This window comes from Penicillium antarcticum (assembly GCF_028974205.1).
Source record: "Penicillium antarcticum strain IBT 31339 chromosome Unknown utg000009l_segment0_segment0, whole genome shotgun sequence".
Classification (NCBI taxonomy): Eukaryota; Fungi; Ascomycota; class Eurotiomycetes; order Eurotiales; family Aspergillaceae; genus Penicillium; species Penicillium antarcticum.
Window position 1 is genome coordinate 3,269,899 of NW_026695307.1, and position 13,109 is coordinate 3,283,007.

General features: G+C 49.4%; 5 protein-coding genes across 5 annotated transcripts; 4 read left to right on the forward strand and 1 right to left on the reverse strand.

Moving 5' to 3' along the window:
• Positions 1-1,751: 1,751 nt before the first annotated feature.
• hel10 (putative high expression lethality protein Hel10) lies at positions 1,752-2,411 on the forward strand (the record flags this gene model as incomplete). The annotated part of the gene is made up of 2 exons (XM_058467664.1): positions 1,752-2,047; positions 2,099-2,411. 2 exons carry the CDS (start codon positions 1,752-1,754, stop codon positions 2,409-2,411), a joined length of 609 nt encoding a protein of 202 aa, XP_058315510.1.
• Positions 2,412-2,848: 437 nt separating this feature from the next.
• On the forward strand, positions 2,849-4,033 carry N7508_009602 (mitochondrial 37S ribosomal protein uS2m; the record flags this gene model as incomplete). Its single annotated transcript, XM_058467665.1, has 3 exons — positions 2,849-2,879; positions 2,929-3,156; positions 3,222-4,033. The coding sequence occupies 3 exons, from the start codon at positions 2,849-2,851 to the stop codon at positions 4,031-4,033; spliced, it is 1,071 nt and encodes a 356-aa protein (XP_058315511.1).
• Positions 4,034-5,484: 1,451 nt separating this feature from the next.
• N7508_009603 (putative alpha-glucosidase) lies at positions 5,485-8,028 on the reverse strand (the record flags this gene model as incomplete). The annotated part of the gene is made up of 1 exon (XM_058467666.1): positions 5,485-8,028. One exon carries the CDS (start codon positions 8,026-8,028, stop codon positions 5,485-5,487), a length of 2,544 nt encoding a protein of 847 aa, XP_058315512.1.
• Positions 8,029-8,679: 651 nt separating this feature from the next.
• N7508_009604 (uncharacterized protein) lies at positions 8,680-10,919 on the forward strand (the record flags this gene model as incomplete). Its single annotated transcript, XM_058467667.1, has 12 exons — positions 8,680-9,217; positions 9,273-9,370; positions 9,420-9,482; positions 9,537-9,589; positions 9,652-9,723; positions 9,773-9,886; positions 9,951-10,218; positions 10,277-10,298; positions 10,347-10,444; positions 10,506-10,570; positions 10,621-10,656; positions 10,709-10,919. 12 exons carry the CDS (start codon positions 8,680-8,682, stop codon positions 10,917-10,919), a joined length of 1,638 nt encoding a protein of 545 aa, XP_058315513.1.
• A 301-nt stretch (positions 10,920-11,220) lies between these two features.
• Positions 11,221-12,816, forward strand: N7508_009605 (uncharacterized protein; the record flags this gene model as incomplete). The annotated part of the gene is made up of 7 exons (XM_058467668.1): positions 11,221-11,319; positions 11,488-11,519; positions 11,586-11,645; positions 11,700-12,170; positions 12,234-12,249; positions 12,308-12,419; positions 12,482-12,816. The coding sequence occupies 7 exons, from the start codon at positions 11,221-11,223 to the stop codon at positions 12,814-12,816; spliced, it is 1,125 nt and encodes a 374-aa protein (XP_058315514.1).
• Between the last annotated feature and the right edge of the window lie 293 nt (positions 12,817-13,109).

The following is a 13,109-nucleotide window of genomic DNA, read 5'->3' on the forward strand; positions in this document are numbered from 1 at the left end:
CTACAAAAGTAGATCGGATTGATATACACAAGCAGAACAAATGACACCAAAGGTAGCTTGCATGAAACAGGAGCAAAGAGTAAATTTGAAGTCAAAAGTAAACTTTTACATGCCAATGCCGGTGTTAATTGGGACGGCCCATAGCTCTAGTCTTTATAGGGCATAGCAAATAAGAAAAGACAAAAAAAGGGATCCCGGTATGGAATCTATCACCGAGGAAAAAGATGGGAAACACAGAGAAGAGAAAGAGTGACGGTGGATCAGCAGAGTCCGTTTCCAATGATCATCCGGTAAAAATGCGTCAGGGCTAAATGCGACTTAAGGTGTTGGAGCGCTGGACGAACTGTTAGAGTGTTCGGTTGATGTGCCCCCCTTAGGCTGTTTAATTGGTTGGAAGTTGTGCTGCATGTCCACTGCACTGTGTTGATCGGCTGAACTTTGTCGGGGTTTTGGATGTGAGTGTGAGTGTGAGTGTGATCATTGGAGTGGTTGTACATACATCTGCTACATCTGTGCAAGACCAAAGAGGCTATTTTAGATATATAGACTGGAAAATTAGTGAATGAGACGGGTTCGAGACTGACTATAATGAGACATGATCCTCAGCCAGTATATACCAACGTTAGTACAACCAGTTGTAACATGAGGACCTTGGGGAAAGATTAGACTACAGTCGTGAAGCCGAATCATGGTTCATTTTCGAGTCATGAGCCAAAGATAAGAATCCAAAGACGCTGAATGCAAAGATCAACGAATGGCCCGAGTCAGAAGATAGGGCTGAAAGAGGTGAGTTTGTTCATACGGTGGTCGGATGACGATCTTCCTCTTTGTATCTGTCAGCGCATGGCCTTGATCGCATGCTCATTCTCGGACGGGCTGCTCAATGATATATTTGGTTTGACTGGGACAAAAGCCAAACTCCTACATCTGATCTACATAGTTATGGGTTTTCGATTTGCCTGCATGTGAAGGTTGTATGTTATCACTATGATCTCAATACAGGAGATGTGATCGGATCGGACAGAGATGTGGAGTGCCGGAGAAACAATGTTGGGATACGGTCTTGGCTTCGGGTTTGGCGTTGGGCGTACGCGGTCTTCCAGATTATAGTCGAAGATAATTGCCTCAGTGCCTAAAGACTAGAGTTTCTATATTCCCGTGACATCAAGCGGTTCAGGTCATAGGGATATATTCTTAGATCGGGTGATTCATGCGCCACTGTTGATGTGTAATGAATGTAATAATGTCGGGTATTCACTGAGTATTCTCTCAGGGGCTCGGACAGACCGGATGCATGAGGGGCTTAATATTACTAGGCAGCCAAATAAGACGACGGGGCAATACTGTACGCCGAGAATGACGCGGAGAAGAAAGTCTCGGCGCTCGCAGGCCACGTATGGAGTTCTGGAAGAATCGTGGAAGCCGATAGAGCCGTGTAATCTGATCTATTTCCGGACAGTAATGCTGTATCTCCTAGCATAGCCACAAATGAACACAGAATCATGTCGCGCTGTGTGGCTGAGTCTGCAGTACGATGTAAGTAAACGTGTAACTGTACTAGTAATGATGTGCGCAAGGCTGAGAGGAATTACTGCGCCTCCGGTAATATTTCGCTTGGCCATGTGGGGTTACATGTATCAGCCCTGTGGCTACTTGCGTGACTTCCTATAAAGAGGTGCCCCTCCTTGACTTGCTTCATTCATCCTCCACACTTCCACTTCCACTTTCAGTTTACTCACACTTACTTGACAATGTCCGGCTACGATCAGTACAACCAGGGTGGCTACGGCCAGCAGGGTTACGGCCAACAGCAGCAGGGCTACCCCCCTCAGCAGGGTTACGGCCAACAGGGCTACGGTCAGCAGCAGGGTTACCCTCAGCAGGGCTACGGCCAGCAGGGTGGCTCTGGCGATTACTACGGCCAGCAGCAACAGCACCAGCAGCACCAGGGTTACGGCCAGCAGCAGGGTGGCGCATCTGACTACTACGGTGGCCAGCAGCAGGGCGAGCACCAGTATGGCCAGCAGCACGACCAGTACCGCCAGGGGTATGTCACTTCTCCCACTTCTCCTTCTGAACTTGAACTGACAGGCAACAGTGGTTATGACCAGCAGCAGCAAGGTGCCCCCGGTGAAGCCCAGGAGGGCGAGCGTGGTCTCGCCGGTGCCCTCGCTGGAGGTGCCGCGGGTGGCTTCGCCGGCCACAAGGCCAACCACGGATTCCTCGGAACAATTGGTGGTGCTATCATCGGTTCCATCGCTGAAGACGCTGTCAAGAAGCACCGCCAGAACAGCCACTCTCCCAACAACCAGGGTCCTCCCCCTGGTGGCCCTTACGGCGGTCCCCCTCCTTCCCACAATGGTAGCTCCAACTCCATGATGGACCAGCTCGGTGGCTTCTTCAAGAAGTAGAGGGTTCTAGACTCGCTTTCCTTGACGACACGTCCTTGATGAATTTCCTTATTTCTGCTCTTTTTGTTTTTGCAACGGGCTGGCATGCATTTTTTCGCCTGATCGCTTCAGATTTTTTTTGGGGTTTTGTTTCGCCCAAGAGTGGCTTTTGTATCATGAACCAACTGCATTGAGATCGAGATTCACCTTTGTGTGATCTCATGAATCATAATTCCCAGAATTGCAACGTGATGAACCGATGGTTTCGAAAAGTAAAGAGTTTCCGTAGACAACTTTAGTAAGATCTGTAGAGTCGAGAACATGCAGGCGGAGAGATCCAAGCAAACCCCAAGTGGAATAGTTGGTGGCCTGAGGCACCAACTGCCAAGCCCGACAAAAGTTCGAGCGGCAGACCTCAACCTTCCTGCCAGACCCATCTACAATTCAGCATTCCCAAAATGATTGTACGGAAGTTCGGTATGCGGCAGAGTGAGTGTGGTATAATTGCAACCAATTCAAAACCCAACACAGCTAACAGCGCAATTCCCAGGCCGCCAGCTCCTGGCCATGAGCCGACGAGCCCCGATCTCAGCTCGTTTCAATTCGGCAATCCCGACAGGCGAGCCCGTCGTCCCAGTCATGCCAACCCAGGAACCAGAGCCAATTATCCAGGCAGATCCCGTTCCCCGGGTGGAAAACCCCCTGGTTGAGATGATGAGCGCGCAATCACAGGCAAAGACACCCGCGCAGCAAGAAGAATCACGAAGTGAGCTTGCTCTCAGTTCCAGATCCCCAGAAACCACACCCTAACCTACCCTCCCTTTTCCTTAGGATCCAAATTCCACAAACTTGGAACCTCCGTGAAAGCCTCCTACGACCCCGAAAATATCCTCCGCAACCCTCCCAAGCCCTCGCAGGTAACCCTCGAAATGCTCCTGGCAGCAGGGACACATCTGGGCCACTCGACCTCGCGCTGGAACCCCCAGAACTCCCGCTACATCTACGGTATCCGCGAAGGAGTGCACATAATCTCACTAGACGTGACAGCAGCCTACCTGCGTCGCGCCGCGAAGGTAGTAGAAGAAGTCGCCGCACGCGGCGGACTAATCCTATTTGCCGGCACACGCAAGGGCCAAAAGCGGGCTGTCGTCAAAGCCGCGGAGCTGGCAAAGGGCTACCACATTTTCGAGCGGTGGATTCCGGGCAGTTTGACAAACGGCGAGCAGATTCTTGGACACTGCGAGACGCGCGTTGTTAATGCGCTTGATGAGGTGCTTTCGGAGTTCAAGGCTGATCTTGCCGATCGGCCTAGTCTGAAGCCTGATCTTGTTGTTTGTTTGAATCCGCTTGAGAATGTTGTGCTGCTGCATGAGTGTGGTTTAAACAATGTTCCTACTATTGGTGTTGTTGATACCGATGCTGATCCTACTCGCGTGACTTACCCGATTCCGGCGAACGATGATAGTCTCCGGGCCACTTGTTTGATTGCTGGTATTCTTGGACGGGCTGGTGAGGCTGGTCAGGTTAGACGGTTGAAGATGGCTGCTGAGGGTCAGACGACTTATAAGCCTATTTCTGCTGCTGAGTTGCGTCTTGATCCCTTTACTGGGTTGCCGCCTGGTGGTGAGGCTCAGAAGAAGTAGGGTCTCGGCTTGTGGTGCTGGTTGCATTTCTTTTGCATTTCTCTCTTGTTTCCTGTCGATTGCATACGACGGGACTCGTGTATTGTATAGATGATTCCAGGTCTTGTTGGTGTTGACTACATATGTATTAACAAGTCTTTTTTTGGTTATTTCATTTGAATCATTTAGCCTGAATCTCTTTATATGTATCTCCATGTGCCCAGGTAAGGATGTTGGGCCATTTCTATGTTCTCTCGCCCACATGGGAAGAACTTCCGCGCTGTGTAGCAACTTCATTCAATTTATATTCACCGAAAGTTTCTTCGATAGACTCTATGTGTCCTACTCTGTGTCAGTATTGGCGAGCAAGTGATTATAGAGTAGGTCAGCACTCACCAAGCAAATCTCTCAGAGCAAAATACCTGTGTCATTCACGAGCGATGATTTGGCCCGTTCCCTTTCGGGGAGTATGTCTGGCTCGAAAAGGCTGACCAACCTGTAGTCCCAGAAACCGTGGTTACAAAGTGTGTTTTCCTGGATGAAGATGAAAAGGGGCGCTCCTACTCTCATGGTCTTCACATCGGAAGTAATAGAAGAAGACATTGTCGGCTGGATTTCCTTGGTCTGATGTGACCTCCCCTGCCAACTCTGTTCTCCCATTGAAATTCAGGCTGCAGTGTCGAAATTTGATGTACTCAAGGGCGACTAGTAATGAACTGAACGAGGAAATCATCATCAAAAGCCATCCGTGGGAAACCCTTTAAGATGCAAGCTGTTGCCAATGGTCCGCTATTGAACTGAGGCCTGAATGGCAATTCCCATAAATTTGGTCCATCGTACATGTCCCGCTGGTTGTTCAATTCTTGTGAGTTCTCCAAGGAGGCATTCAGATTACTGAGCATCGGCATATGAAGTAGTGTCTTACCAGAGTAGGAAGAAGCAAAAGTATCTGTAGAATGATATCAAATTCATATCAAGGGCAAAAGCCCAGCCCAGCTCACCGGCATTCTTCAGAGCTCGAATCTCGTTAATGTCCGGTTGTCCTCGTCGCTTTAAGCAAGCGTTGAGTAGCGCAAAAAACCCCAGAAACAGCTATGCTCCAGACATTCTGTTATCTTATTTTGGCAGCCAAGACTGTCTGCTCATATCATCTCTTTATTATGAAAACTAGTCTGAGCCTCGTTTGTGTTATATCAGTCCACGCCATAGAGAATGACCCCCCTTGTGATATTCCAGCCGTCCTCACAACTTGGCTGTTTTTTTCTTATATTTGATCCAAGTTCCACCTTCCCAAAAATGATATACCAAAGAGTGAAACCCCTCATACTAGAATGTCAGATACTTCATTAAAAGTCATATCAAATTCATCTATCCACAAACGAACAATCTATGATCATCCCACATGCAAATGCGAGTCTATACCAAAAGGCCATTCCAGGCCAATGTCATAATGCAACCATATCCCCTCCAATTCAAGCCTTGAGGGTATAAATAACACGACCACGAGAGTCAGTACCCTTAAGCACAATCTCATCACCAGTACTAGAAACAACACGGCGCTGGTCCCCATTATGCAAAACAATATCCAGCTCCTTCCATGCAGGAACGAAGCCAGACTTTTCATCCCGCTCGAACTTGACAAGAACTTTCTCCTCGGTAGAGCTGTAGCTAACAGTGTAACTGGATGTCTTGGGCTTGACGGAGATACCATCGTCCTCATACCAGGTCTTCGAGAAGACGTTGCCGTGAGAAGTGCCCTTGGGCGGGAAGATCTCAACACCACGGTAATCGTCAATTTCATCAACGGCCATTGAAGCAGCGGTGTCATCGCCAGGAACGCGGGTGTGAACGTTCTTTCCGACAGGTATGGCACCGCCGATGCGGGCAATGAGTGGGATGCTGCTTTGCCACTCGGACGAGATCTCAGCCCATTGACCGGAAGCGATGTACTGGTATGGAGCGTTCATGTTGACGTAGCCGTAGTCGAAGGCGTTGCCTGACTTGCGGGGCAGGTAGACGTTGGCGGTGTTCACGCCGGCTGTGTAGACTCCGCCGACGATCATGCTGTCGCCGAACCAGAACTGGGACTCGCCAGCCTTGATCTCCTTGGTCCATACTTCTGGGTCGGACTCGTAGCCCCAGCCTGTCCAGCGCTGTGGTGGTGCGGCAAACATGTGGCTTTCTAGTCCGAGGGAGTAGATGTAGGGCAGCATCTCGTAGCGGCGCTTGATCGTATCGCGGACTTGTGGGGTGATTTCTGGATACATGAAGGGCTCAATGACGTCTCCGACGGAGGAGTCCTTGGGGGAGGTCTTGAAGCAGTTGATGGCGAAGCGAGGTGCATGGCAGCCCAGTTGGATCCAGCGGAGGAGAAGCTCAGGTGAAGGCTGGGGGCCCTCAAATCCGCCAATGTCGTGTCCCTCGCACTGAAGCAGGGACATACCTGCGTTGAGGGATAGGGCGTTGGCTCCCTTCATGTTCTCCCAACTAGTGACGTTGTCACCACTCCAAGAGCTGGCAGCGTAACGGTTTGTACCAGGTGTCGAACTGCGGGTCAGGACGAAGGGACGATACTTGGGCTCCATGTCGAGGAGGGCATCGTGCGAGGACTTGCCCATGAGCTCGGTGTGGAGGGCACGACCCCAGAGACCGACGGAGTTCTTCACATTCTTTGCGGCGGCGTCGGCGACAGTGGGCTCGTTGAGAGACATTGTCCAGTCGTCATCGGGCAGGGTGTATTCGTTGTTGTCATTCCACATGCCATCAATGCCAACCTTCTTCAGGCTCTGCACGCCGTCATACCAGAACTTGAATGCCTCCTTGGAGGTGAAATCAATGTGAGCACCATCACCGCCAGTGGCACCACCAGCACTCCACAGACGCATGTAACCGGCCTCTTTGTCAGAGTCCTTGAAAAATCCGCCTGCATCAACAAGCCGCTGGAAGTCGGGGTGAGACTCCAACAGGAAAGGCTTGATGTTGGTCAAAAGACGGATACCATATTCGTGCATCTTTTTAATCCAGTCCTCTGGATCGGGGAAACGGCTTCGGTTCCAAGTGAAGACATTGCGAACCTTGGGCTCCGTCTCAGCAATAGAGTAGCCGGAACTCATCTGGTGAGCCGAGCAGGGAATACCATGCTGCTTCAGCTTCTCGGCAAACTCAAGAAGAGCCAAGTGAGCCCGAGGCTCATCCAGCATGGTGTACTTGTAGCCACCAGAGATGTAACCATAAGCCCAGCGGGGCACAAGGATCGGGAAGCCGACCAACTCGGCATAGGACCGGACAACATCCGGGATAGTCTTTCCGACAATGTAGTACTGCTCAAGACCACCATAATCCTGGCGGTACACTTTGAAATGACCCCAGAGACCATCGATCTCAGCACCAACGGACCACAGACCACGACCGTGGGTGGTGGAGAAAATGGCCACGCAACCCTCGGCTGAGGCCTTGATCAGGAGTGGAATGTGCTTATACAGAGGGTCGGTGTTGTAGACATCGTAACCAAAGCAGTCGGTGGCGGAGAGCTGGAAGCTACGGCCGCTCAGGTCCATTGGAGCTGCCTTCTCACCCAGACCGACGTGAAGACATTCCCGGTCATGGATAGAATAGTTGGCGACGCCCTCAGAGTCTGCGACATAAGATCGAAGAGGCAGATCACTGTGAAGAGGCTTGTCGGAGCCGGTCCACGAAATGTTGACCACGGGGGTGTGCTCCCACTCTACCTTGGCAGTGACGCCAGCGACATCCATAGTCTTGGAGGTAGCATCCTCCTTGGCAAAGACATTGACACCCTGAAGGTTGGTCTCGGGCTTGGTAACACTGGGATAGGGAGGAATAGGGTGCTCCGCGGAGGCGAAGGTGGCACGGAAGAGGTTAGGGCGAATGGCCTCGAAGGTGAAGTCGAATGGAGTCTTGCTCTTAGTGCTGCTGCGAACTTGAACGGAAGCTTCAGAGCTCGTGGCCTGGGGCACTTGCTGGTAGCCCCGTGGGCAGACTTCTTTTTGAGGCATAATGAGGATGTGATTGATTCCAGGAATCTGAATAGACCAGAATATGCCCTGGCATGGTGTTGTATTTGAATGTCATCTATTGATCTTCTTGAATTTGCATGCCCCGCGCTGGTCCCATTGCTGATGCAGGAAGTGTGGGGTATACTGTCGGAAATCGGTGTTGATGGCCGATGTTGAATATCGCGCATTTCAACTTACCCCGTGATCCCCACAATATCCCCAGATCCGCCAAGACAACCTCGGGTTTGTTCACCGAAAGCCGATGTTTTCCCTGGCTTGGTCAAACTTTGCTTCGTTCTCCTCCCACGACCCCAGAACTAATCAATTGATAGGACTGGAAGTTGTGCGGGTCAAGTGCGGGCTGCCGTGTCTCCCCAGACCTGACGTGGCCAGATTAGACTCAAGACACACTAGAGGCACTAAAAAGACTAGACACAGAAAACGGAAACTGTAATTCAAACGCCGTGGTATAACCCTCGGGTTTTGAAGTGTTTCGTCCGGGGTATGTAATATACTTGTCTTCCCCACGGGGTACTGTGCAAATCGTGCTATATCCAGCCCTAATCCCCGGTCTTTCCCCCCTGAGAAGTCACCCTCATTTTATTGCTCATATTCATACCAAGATCTTGCAGCCTCTGCAAGTAAACAATCATGTCGCAGGAGGCACACGTTTCTCAGTCAAAGGGCCAGCAGGAAGAGTTCGTGGAGACTATTGAACCCTCCCAACCATCTGCAGCCCCTCACTCCGACGATGGCAGAAAGAATCAGACTCAAGGAGATCAGGCTCTTCAACTTATTCAGGAGATAGGCCACTCGACTATCCTTACCCCAGAGAACAATGCGAAAGTCCTTCGAAAGATCGACCTGCGCCTGCTCCCTATTCTCCTGGGAATCTACTTCCTTCAACAACTCGATAAGTCAACCATCTCATATGCTTCAATCTTTGGTATTGTTGAGAAAGCCAACCTACATGGCCAACAGTACTCCTGGCTAGGAGCCTCGATTTACCTGGCCCAGCTGGTGTTCCAGCCCCTTGTCGCTTACCTTTTGGTCAAGGTGCCCCTGGCAAAGTTCCTAGCTGTGTCATGTCTTCTCTGGGGCATCTCTTTATCTTGCATGACGGCAGCAACCAACTTTGGAGGTCTTCTTGGTTGCCGAATCTTCCTTGGTATCTTTGAGGCCGGTATTGGTAAGTTTTGGACTGATTATGCAAGCTTGACATAGCTAACGAAGGGTACAATTAGCCCCGGCTTTCATTGCAGTTACTCAGATGTGGTATCGGCGTCGTGAACAGCCCGTGAGATTGAGTTCTTGGTATGCTATGAATGGAGTTGTGAACATGGTGGGTCCCTTTTGTCTGGTGTACTTTGGCATACGTTGAAGTTGTATAGTTTGGAAGTTTGATTGCCTACGGGCTGGGACACATCCACTCTTCTATCTTTGCCTCCTACCAGGTGAGCTATCGGTTACGGACTGTTTTACTCGTTTCTGAATCTAACGATGCTTAGATCATTTTCCTTTTCTTTGGTCTGGTTACGGTGGCCTTCTCAGCTGTCATTCTGTGAGATTGATCTTTCCCTACCATGTTCATGAACATTATACTGATGCAATCATTTAAAACAGTGTATTCATGCCTGACTCCCCCATCTCGGCTAAATTCCTCCACGAGGAAGACAAGCTTCTTGCAATCGAAAGGTACTTGCTCCGGTGCTCAATTACGGCACATCTGCTAACGAGCCTGTAGACAACGGATGAACCAGCAGGGTGTGGAAAGTCAAGAATGGAAATGGGACCATGTGAAGGAAGCATGCCTCGACCCCAAGTCATGGTTCTGGTTTGCATTGATGTTCTCCATCTCGTATGTCATCCTACTCTCTTGAGATGGAGACAATATCACAATTACTAACAAACCACCATTCTAGTGTTCCAAGTGGTGGTATCACCACCTTCGGTCCCTTGATCATCAAGTCCTTCGGCCTCAGTGAATATGATACCATGCTGTTTAACATTCCATTTGGAGCAGTTCAGCTTGTCGCAACAATGGGAGGTGCATGGCTAGCGACCGTTTGGAAGATGAAAGGCCCGGTGCTGGCCTTGCTATGCCTTCCTCCTATCGCTGGATGTGTCATGCTCTTGCAGATTACGCATGATGCTGCCCACAAGGGACCTTTGCTTGCGGGATACTACATAGTAAGTGGGAAACAACGATCACAACGATATCTACAAAGGGCTAATTTATATGAATTAGATTTCTGTCTACCCAGCTATCAGTGAGTGATTGCTTGGTATTAATCAGAAGCAAAACTAACCATACCTAGCTCCATTGATTTACTCATGGTCGGCGGGAAACACTGCCGGAGAGACTAAGAAGAAGGTTACCACCGGCATTCTTTACGTTGGACAGTGCGCTGGTAATGTAAGAGGTTCTCAGTAGAGCAAGCACCTCCATTTCAGATACTGACATTCCTCGACCACAGGTTCTCGGTCCTAATCTCTACACCACGAATGATGCACCACTTTATCGCCGTGGACTTCTATCTAAGTAAGTCTGCAGATATATGATCAGGCTCATAATCACTAACAATTCACTAGCCTTGCGATGTTCTGTGTGTTGATACTGCTGATCGGGTAAGTTCTCTACGCCAGTACGTATTTATATGTTTCTTAACACCGGCTATAGGGCAAACATGGCATACCTCTACTTCCTGAACAAGAAGCATGAACAGAGACGTGTGGCTGTTGGAAAGAGTGCCAAGGTTGTCGACCAGTCAATGCAGACCGTCCAGGTTGCTACGGACGACAAAGAAGCTCTTCCTGCTCAACAGATGGTAGACAATGCCTGGAAAGATTTGACTGACTGGCAGAATGAGGATTTTGTTTATGTATTCTAGGCTTTGTTTGATTCAGAAATTGTTCGGATGTTAGTGTTTAGTTAGTTGGGAGGATTTCAGCACTTGTTTTTAGTCTATACACGTCGTCTACATTAACGAAAGAGGAACTCGGGCCCCTACTCCACCTTGTAAAGCCACTGAAACTGAGACAGGAGACTTAAAAAGCCGATAGCCGGCGGAATATATCCCAACTGGTTAATCGAATAGCCGGTTCGGAGCTACAGCCGAACCCCGCGTTTCTCCAGGTTTTCCCCTTTCCGCCATCTCCGAACCTTCGGTGTAACCGGAACACGACTCAGTCATGGCTGATCATGCAGGTTGTAGTCCATACAGCCCGGGGCTGGATGCTGAGGATTCCTTGCACCTTGCTCCCGCGCCCACTGGGAAGAAGCGTATTCCGGTACGTATCATGTCCGTTTCTGGCCAATTGGACCCCTGTGTTTCATGGGCTTGATGGGATCTAACTTACTATGGTGTTTGCATGCATAGAAAGCGTGTAGTGCTTGTCGACAGTCGAAGGTCTGTGCTCAATTTGAAGGATCCACGGTGTTGAGGCTGATCTCTACAGGTGAAATGCGATGGGGAAAGACCATGCACGAGGTAAGTCAAAAAGCCGGCTGTATCATCATCCAATTGACCTCTATGGCACTAATCCCGTGACTCCAGATGCCAGAAACTAGAGAAACAATGTATCTTCTTCGAAATACCAAAAGACCCCGTCTCAACGTGAGCTGCTTACATTGGCCAGATATAAACAAGTCAATCACTGATACCCTACAGAAGAATTGAGGGTGTCGAGTCCGAGGTTCAGTATCTCAGACGACAGTTAGATGAGATGCGCGAGCTGCTTCAACAAAGCCGCGCTCACACAACGCCGAAATCCCAAGTAACACACTCCCCAAATCAACCCCGTGATCGGCAAGCACAAGTACGCCGTGAGAGCTTCTGCGGCTCTTCATGCTCCCAATATACTCACTCACAGGATCATGTCCAAGATGGTCTTCCTACTATTCCAGTCCCAGGGTCCGGTGGATACATGAATGGTCATCAGTATCAACGATCCATGCCGTCTATACCAACCCTCTCTCCCAATGAGATTGCCACTCAGCCTATCTATGGAGTTTCGAATCAGATTATTACTCGTCCACTAAAGAGGAAACGGTCCGGCTTCGAGATTCGGGATGAACCTATTGCCGATTTTATTGATAAAGGTCTCATTACACCGGAGTATGCTGTTTCTTATTTCAACACGTATGTTTTCCTGCAAGATCTACCACCAAGGCTTTAATTGACATGGCATTGACACTGCTCTAGATTCTTTGGAGGATGCGTACGTGCCATGCTTCGTACTGGCACATTTCAGATACTGATATATGGAAACCATACAGGACAGATACATCCCTATCTTCGATCCGGAATACGATACGTTCGACTCTGTTCGGTCGAGAAGTAGCATTCTTCTCAATGCTATATGCACGATTGGCTGCATGGTTGAGACAAGTAAAAGCCCCTCACTCACCCTATTATCTCCCATCTCCGACACTAAAAAACAACCTCACCAGGATCTGGCGGCCCAATGTCCGACATGTTACATGCAGAACTAAAAAAATGGATAAACGTGATTGTCCAAAACAAACAACTAAATTGCCTCGAGTCCGTGCAAGCGATGCTCGTCGTCGCGTGCTACTCATCCGAACGCTCATTGATCTTATCATTCGCTACTCGCATGGCCCTAGATCTAGAGTTACACGAAGCCTTTGATGAATTGACCCAGCGTCTTGCCATCAAGAATGATGATATGGCATATGCCTTGCCGCATCAGATGTTCGAGGAGGAGAGGGCTTTGATGTGGAAGGCGAGGACTTGGTTTGGACTCTTGGTTTTGGAGCATATGTGAGATCCATTTCTTCTTTATTTTGACTTGGTTGTATACTGATAAATTTCGGTTTAGTTTTCGTGTTGATGGTGGTAAACCACCTGGTATTCGATTGAAAGGGAATGCTCGGCGCTGTCGTGTTCTGCTTTCTCATCCTTCTTCGACTATTTTGGATTTAAGATTGTTTTCTCAGGTTGAGGTATGATCAATGGGTGCTATCTACTTTTAAAACGCGCTTTGAGGAGATGCTTACTTTTATTGACAGTTGAATATTCTTAGAGGTAATTGATTCTATCTCATGTTTCCAGCAGCAC